General features: G+C 47.1%; 1 protein-coding gene across 2 annotated transcripts in view; it reads left to right on the top strand.

The window, feature by feature from the left end:
• Positions 1-1,726: 1,726 nt before the first annotated feature.
• The window catches only part of UNC79 (unc-79 homolog, NALCN channel complex subunit), a gene marked incomplete at its 5' end in the record, with an annotated part of 106,278 nt that continues 100,281 nt past the window's right edge, over positions 1,727-7,723 (top strand). For both annotated transcript variants that reach the window (XM_083864446.1, XM_083864445.1), the window contains 2 exons: positions 1,727-1,748; positions 7,106-7,226. In XM_083864446.1, coding sequence (XP_083720572.1) covers positions 1,727-1,748; positions 7,106-7,226 — 143 coding nt within the window. The remainder of the gene's footprint in view (positions 1,749-7,105; positions 7,227-7,723) is intronic.

Raw genomic sequence — 7,723 nt, 5'->3', positions numbered from 1 at the left:
TTTGTTGCATCAACAGACAGAAATTCAAAGATGAAACCTGTCTTCAATATCATGAAACCTGTCTTCAATATCTTATTTCAATGAAGTCTGAAAGTCATTTGGCTGTATTTTCATCACTTTTGCTCCATTTTGTGACATGACACATAGGGTTGGGGGAAGCAGGTTTGTAGCATCACATTACTCTCTGGGCACTTCACTAAAGCTTCACTAAGCCTAAATAAAGCTTCTAATAAAAGAAAAAAAACCTTAAATATTTACTCTCAGGTATTTGAATGTAAAAGTGAAAACGGTGTATAATTTGGCTTTGCTCTGTCTTTGGGGCTCACAAGCAGCAGGGAGTGTGGAAAGAACTATGGCCTCCAGTAAGAGCTCTGTTTTGTACCTAATTAAGTGGTGTTGAAGAAACATTGCTCATGCAGTATTTTTAGAAAATTGCTTTCAGAATAAACACTAACCAGTTAAATGCCAGTGAACAGCATCTCCCCCTTCATCATGGCTCACAGCACCAAATGTGCCTTGTCCCCAAACCAGGGCAGCAGTAATTTGGAGGCATTGCATTGTATGATGAATAACAAAACATACCTATTTTTCTCCACCTCCACAGCAGTTCTCTTTGGCTGCCACAGGCCTACTTATCTTACACAGCCCAGCATTTTGAGGAGAGTGTGTTGCAATGGATTTTTTTGTGTCTAAACACCAAGACTCCCATTCCTTTGCAGATGAAACACTGCTGTGTTCACATAGCTTTGTTTAGAGGTCTGTAGATCTGAAAAACTGGTATGGAAAGTTTCAGAAAAAAAAGCTCATCGCTAACAGTTCATTTCTGAGACCTGCTAAGGTCAAGTCAGGACACTGGTGAAGCTGATGCATAGCAGTGAAATAATTTCTCTTGGAGCAAATGAGTTTTATTGTTATCACTGTAGTCCCACTACAACTGGACAAAGGTCTTTTCATCCCACCTTGGTCCTGGGGCAGTGACCAGAGCTGGGATCTGGTGATGGAGAGACACAGTGGGGGCTGAGCGCAGCCCGTGTCCCCTGGGGAAAGCAAGGCTGGGTGTCCTGTGTTAACAGGTGGGGAGAGCCGGGCCGGAGCACCGACTGCTGCCCCGCTGGGCACACGGCTGGGGCCCAGGCCCGAGGGGGGAGCATCCAAGGGAACAGCGGTTCTGTTCCGTGGCAAGGATCACACGGAGCCCCCGGCGCGGCTCCTGCAGTGCCACCACCGCTGCCATCGCTGGCTCAGCGCCGCTCCCGCGGGACCGGCCCCGGGGGCACCGCCGGTCCCTCCGCAGCCCCGGCCACCCCGGGGGCACCGCCGATGCTTATCAGGACCCTCCGGCTCGGCGGCTCCCGACTCGATGCTGTGACAAGCCCGGCGGGGCCACAGCCCCCTCAGGACCGCCCCGGGGCAGGCGGCCTCCCCCTCCCCATCACACCCCATCACACCCCATCACACCCCATCACACCCCATCACACCCCATCGCATCCCATCACACCCCAGGCCCGTGTTCCCGGTCCCATCCGCTCCCCGTCCCTCCCGAGGCTGCTGTCTGCCGCGGCCGCCGGGCGCGCTGCCCCTTTAAGCGCGCTCCCGCCCGGTCCCGCCCGCCGCCGCTCCCCGGCCCGCAGCCCTGCGGCACCGGCACCGGCACCGGCACCGGCGGCGGCTCCATCGCGGGCGGGCCCGGCGCTCCGCGGCGCCCGGGGGCTGAGCGGGCGGCAGCATGTCCACCAAGGCGGAGCAGTGTGAGTAGGGCCGGGCGGGGGCCGGGGTCTGTCCGGGGGAGCGGAGCGGGGCCGGGGGCACGTCCCGCCGATGGCGCTGTCCCGCTGTCCCCTGTCCCCCCGGTGTCCCCGGGAGCGCTGCCCGGGCTCTGCCGCGCTCTGCGGCCGCCGCGGGCGGGGCAGGGGGAGGGGGCTGCCGGTGTTCTGGCTCTTTCTGCCGGAGCCGCCGCCGGGCCGGTGCCCGCAGCCCCCGGGGCCGCTCGCTGTGCGGGTTTGCGCCAAGGCAGCGCCGGGGAGCCGGGGGGAGATGAGGGACCGGGGTGAGAGTTAATACTGAGACCACCGGCTTCGCCCCCCGCCCCAGGGCGGAGCGGTCCAGCCTGCCCCGTCCGCCAGCGCTGCGCCCCGTCCCGGAGGATGCGGCCACCTGCGGGAGCAGAGGTGACGCTCGCGCTGCCACCCTGCAGGTGCTCTTGGCGTGAGATGGAGCGAGAGGAGTCCTGCTGTCGTTCTCGCCCGAGCCGCTCACCTTTTGGCTCATGTAGGCTGGGTGTTTGTGTCCTGCCCACAGGCCGCTGGCACAGTGCCCGGCCCCAGCAGCATCCCACAGGTGCTGGCAGCCCCTGCCCGCCGCCCCTGCCCCTCCTGCCCGCTCACGGTGTGGGAACCACCATGTTGGCTGGATCTGATCTGATCTGAGCGTGGTTAGGTGACATGGTGGTTGGGGTGCCTGCATCTGGTGTGGAAGTGCTCCCCACTGGTATTGCTCATGACACCTGGTGTGTCTGCAGGAACATCCTGCTGGGAGGCTGAAAGGAAAATACTGGGGTAGTCGAGCTCATCACCCATGTCAAAGCTACTTTCTTGCCTGATACAGTGTCATGGTTATGAACAGACAGTCTGTGACCAGGAGGTTGGACTGATGTTTGTCATGATGACGTGATGTGATTTGACACTTCACATGCTGAGACTTGCTCTCTTCTCCCTCCAGGCCACTGAGAAGATCCTTGTGTTTATATATACTATGCCTATGCTGAACTGATATAACAAAAAACAATACCTGTGTTTTTTTCCTTTAGGGCTTACTGCTTATTTACAGTGATGGATGATTTTGCTTTAAAAGTATTATGTAGGTGTTAATTCATTCCTGTAAAGGTGCAGTTCTAGCCTCATAAATAGAGACACAATGTGCAGACTGTGCAGAAGCCCTGAATTGTGCAATGTTTGGATTGTACCGTTCTGTTGTTGCTGCCTTCCCCACCTTCCACCTGAGTTCTGTAGTTGTTTCCTCTTTTGTGTGATACTTATACATTAATTACACTTCCTTCACACTGCCATGTGGAAGAATTTGTGCTACTTTTTGTCCCAGCACTGGCTGTGGTGTTTTCTTCCTTTTCTATTCTGCCTTCTCTGTTCCTCCATTCCTAATGCTTTTGGTCTGCTCTGTTTGAGCTTCTCTGTCATATTTTATCATTGACTATTTTTCCTTTTCCTCCTTTCGTATTTTTCAAGACACTATGTCTAGGCCTGCCATATCCCTATTGCTTTCTATTTTAAGATTTACTTAAGGTCCAGATTTCAGCTCTTTCTGCCTTCTGATGTTCCTTTTCATGATACTCCAGGAAGAGAATTTGGTTAATAGACATATCCTGTTCATTCTAACCTGCTGAATGTATTTTTTTTTTAACAAGGCTGCTTCCCTGATTAGTTCTTGTGGCATTACCAAATGTCTTTGTTTCTGCATAACTTCAAGATTCCCTCACCAGCAATTTTTGAGTAATGGACTCTGACAAGGATGTGTTGGTGTGCATACATCGCTACCAGTCAAACTTTCAAACCCCAGCTGTTGCTGTTGTTGCTTCTGCCCTCACTGAGTGACAGGCATGTCTTGGGACCAGAATGTCTTGGGAAGGACTCAAGTTACAAGTCGTAATGAATCTCAGTTTGCCAAGAGCATCAGTGAAACACTACTACTGAGGAATCACACTGACTGGAACAGAAGATGTGCTGGTCTAAACATGAATCCCACAGCTCTTGGGCAGGTTCTCTGAACAACAGGTAAAATGGTGTCAGTCTGGGAAGTTGCCTGGAGAAGCTTCTCTTTTTTGTGATCACACACATCTTGTATTGCATACCAGATGTATCGACAGTGACTTTCATCATTTGACTCTTTGCAGCATGCCTGAGGTGTTCTGTTGTATTCAAAGAAAATTAATTATTTTTCACCTTAAAAAGCACAAATTAGTGTTTAGTTGTGGTAAGTAATGTCCCGGGAATGCCTGATGCCTGCTCTGTTCCCCTCCAGGACAGTGGAGCAGCCAAAGCCCTCTTGGAGGACTCCTAATGGTTTCACTCTTGGTTCAGTCAGTGCTTACATGGAGGGTGAGGAATTTAGTGAGGTCTAAGGTGATAGTAGGTGAGATCTAAGTGAGGTAGATGCTAGAGAGATACCTATTTGTTTTTGGTGATGACCCTATGGCAGTGGCCAAGTACTTCCACAGGGTGACATCACTTTTTGAAGTGTGTCTCTGGGTACTCAGAAACTCAGAAAATTGGGTTCACACACTTGCTGTAACTTGAAAGCTGGCAAAGCTTTTGCTCTGGGGCTTTCCTTCAGAAATCTCTTTGGGAGGCTGTGCTGAAATGAACAGAGTTTTGGGAAACAGAACTGAGAAGTGAGGCTGAAATATTTAGCCTAAAGCTAATGTTTATATTTAGGCTTTATAAACAAGTTTTCTCTTTTGATATTTGGCCTGATATAATTGCACAACAATGTCAATTAATACAAATAGATTTCCATCTTTATTTTTTTAAAAAGGTGATTCAAGTGATTCTAGATCACTTGAATCGCCCCGTGCCCTTTATTGGAAGTTAGTAACTGTAGGGAGGAACACAGCTGTCTGAAATACATCTAGATTTGAATTCTGTAATAATCTTTGGCATTTTGTGAGTCCTTTTAATTTACTGATATCTGACAGCAAACCATAGCAGCCACAGTAATCTGTGCACCTTGCTGTGAATTGTTCTTAGTTCGGTACTGTCTTTCATGTCTGTGTCCTTTACAAATATATTTAGTTTTATACTTTTTTTCCCCCAACCAGAGAAAGTAACATCACAAAATACATTGAAGAAGTGATTGCTTTCTTAATCTAGAAACTAGACTAGTTTTTATGACAGTTAAAAGAAATGTCTACCTTTTAATAATCTGATGAGACAGCCTGCAAATCTGGGACTAAAACTGAGATTAGTGGGCAGAAAGAATGAGATGTGAGATGAGAGGGGGAAAACAGTCTTGGAAAACAGTCTGCTCTAGTCAGCCTCTGTAATGTGGAGTGAGACACATCCTGCCCAGATGTTCCTACCCCAGTGGTTGGGGGCTGTACAGGGAGCCAGTTGTGGCTGCTGTCACACAGGACAACCTCCTGCACAGCACAGTTTGTGTGCCACAGGCCTCCCTGATGGCCTGAAAGGCTCTGATCTTGCTCCCACCTATCCTGAGGTGATCTGAGTCCATGTGACAAAACTTCTGTTTTCAATTGTTTGAGGGGGAGGGGAAAAAGTAATAATTGATTTTTAGTTATTCTTTAATGTCACCTTAAAAGAAATTTGTGAAATAAAAGACTTAAAGATGAGGAAATATAACTAAAGATGCTTATGCATTTTTAGTCTGTTGCTTTTGCACATGCATTGTGACAGTGTCCCTGGTTGCATTTTTGCTTGCTGGTTTCACATAGACCCCAGCCCTTCAGTCACTGATGGGCTTTCTCCTTGTGATGAAGCCAGGTTATACCATGAGGGAGGGAGACTTATGTCTCTAGAAGCTTCACTTGCTGCAGGAACTGGGGAATGCTGTCCTTACAACAAGAAATGAATGACCTTGTTGGGTGCTGGATTTCTTGTCATGCCTTCAAAAAAACCAATATTCCTCTTTTGATGATTATTTGTGTATTCCTCATTTTATGGATAATTAACTTGAAATTGTCAAAACTCATTTGTTGTGTGGCTGATCACTCAGGGAGTTTTTTGTTTTCTAGAGGTGCAAGTCCAGTGTGTACTGTTACCTATAGTGGCAAAATGGCTCTCAGTATCTAAAGCTGAGCCTCCAACAGTATTTGCAGACACTTTGCTTTTAGTGTCTGTCCATCAGTCTTTTTCTGCAATATGGATACAGTGTCATCCCTTCTCATTCAATTTGCCGGTGGCACAGAAAAAAATCTAAAAATTCATGAGCTGTTCAGCTATCTCAGCAGTAAGAGGCATAGTGATGTCTCTCAGGTAGTTAGTACCTTTCTGTTCAGTGGAGGATTTAATGGTATTCGTTCCTTAATAAATGCCATTTGACCATGAGAATAAAACAAAATATTGACTAATTGCTTGTTTAGGAAGAATGATTTATCTTCCACACTGAAGGAGCCCTGTATGGGAGCAAGGTATATCTTGGTCTAGTGACAGACTGTTATAATCCATATGCTTATGGGCTGAAGGAATTCAGAGGCATCTCCCCTTTTACCAGCCTGTTACAGTCTTGGTGCACTTTTAACATGATGAAGAGTTCCCAGGCAGCTGTGCTTTCATGAGGCTGTGTCTGCAGTGCAGCACAGCTGAGCAGCCCTCTGCCCCAGCCAATGCACTCTCTCTCAGCAGAGCTGATTAATCTGAGTGGAGCAAGGAGAGTTGTGTGTGTGTGGGTGTCTCTACATGAGACTGTCTTGTGCTGTATAGGCAATATAAGGCAAAGCATCTAGAGAGGGTAATCACTTTTTTCCCAATACTGAACAAGGATTCCTATTAGAAAATAAACCCACTGCTACTTGTAATGCAACAAAAATTGGTTTCAGTGAAGGTGTACACCTCCTACTGCTCTTTGAAATCCCCTTATCTGCTTGATCACACTTTCTAAGACAAATAAACAGCAGATTTCACTCTTTTCATATCTTTAGTTCATTGCATAGAGTAAATTTATGGCTCACAGTAAATCATGTAAAGTCTCTCTGTCTTAGCTTATATTTCTGCTTTGGCTGAAGAAATACTTATCTGTCTCACATGAACCTCCTGTGATCCAATGACTCATTCATTATAGATGAATCTTGAGATGCTTAGAGACATGGAAGAAGTGCAGAGTGATAATATATATTTTTTAATTTGCTAGCATTAAGTTTGCCTAATACAGATGCAGAAATTCACTTCCATGTGTTCTCCCTGGCACTTTTACACTTTTTTCAGTCAGGACAGAAGGAACAGAGAGATTTTTTCTGTTGTTGAGTTTAATACTTGAAAAAAAAAAAGAGACAAATGGAAGAAACAGACAGGATTCTGTCAAGGTCTGCAAAAAACCTAAATGAAAGTTTTTGTGTTTGTCTTTTTTGTCTTTCATGTAGTTGCTTCCAAAATCCGTTACCTTCAAGAATACCACAACCGGGTTCTCCACAACATATACCCTGTGCCCTCTGGAACTGACATTGCAAATACTCTGAAATACTTTTCTCAGACGTTATTGAGGTAAGTTTTGACTAATGCTCTTGAAGAAAAAAGAGCTAAAGAATTGTAGGGGGTATTGATTGGCTTTGAATTGGTTGCCAGATTTAATGGATCAATGGTCAGCCAAAAAGAGTCAAAGCATAATTTAAGAAAAACATGGTATGAACGAATCTCTTCAGTGGCTGTTGCCCAATTTGCCCAGTTAAGCCCCCTTATTGAGTGACTGATTCTAGAATAAACTTGGTTGATTATGCATTTGCTTGGCCCTCCTGAGACTTAGCTGAAGGCACAAAAATGCTGAACTTGTGAAGAAAGGAGTTTGTGACCTAGAGAGTTTTAGATGTGTGTGATCATGAGCTCCTTGGCAGTTCTGATGCCTCAGAGTCCTGGAGTGACGAGCCAGACGAGCCAGCAGAACTGGGTTCTTTCTGTGCCGTGGTTCACCTGTCCTGGGTTCTGGTTCAGTCCCTTAGAGCAACAGGAGGAGACACAAAGTTTGCATACAGATCTGGATTTGG

This window comes from Zosterops lateralis, assembly GCF_965231275.1.
Source record: "Zosterops lateralis genome assembly, chromosome: 6".
In the NCBI taxonomy this organism is placed as follows: Eukaryota; Metazoa; Chordata; class Aves; order Passeriformes; family Zosteropidae; genus Zosterops; species Zosterops lateralis.
This window is presented reverse-complemented; position numbering and strand designations above follow the sequence as displayed.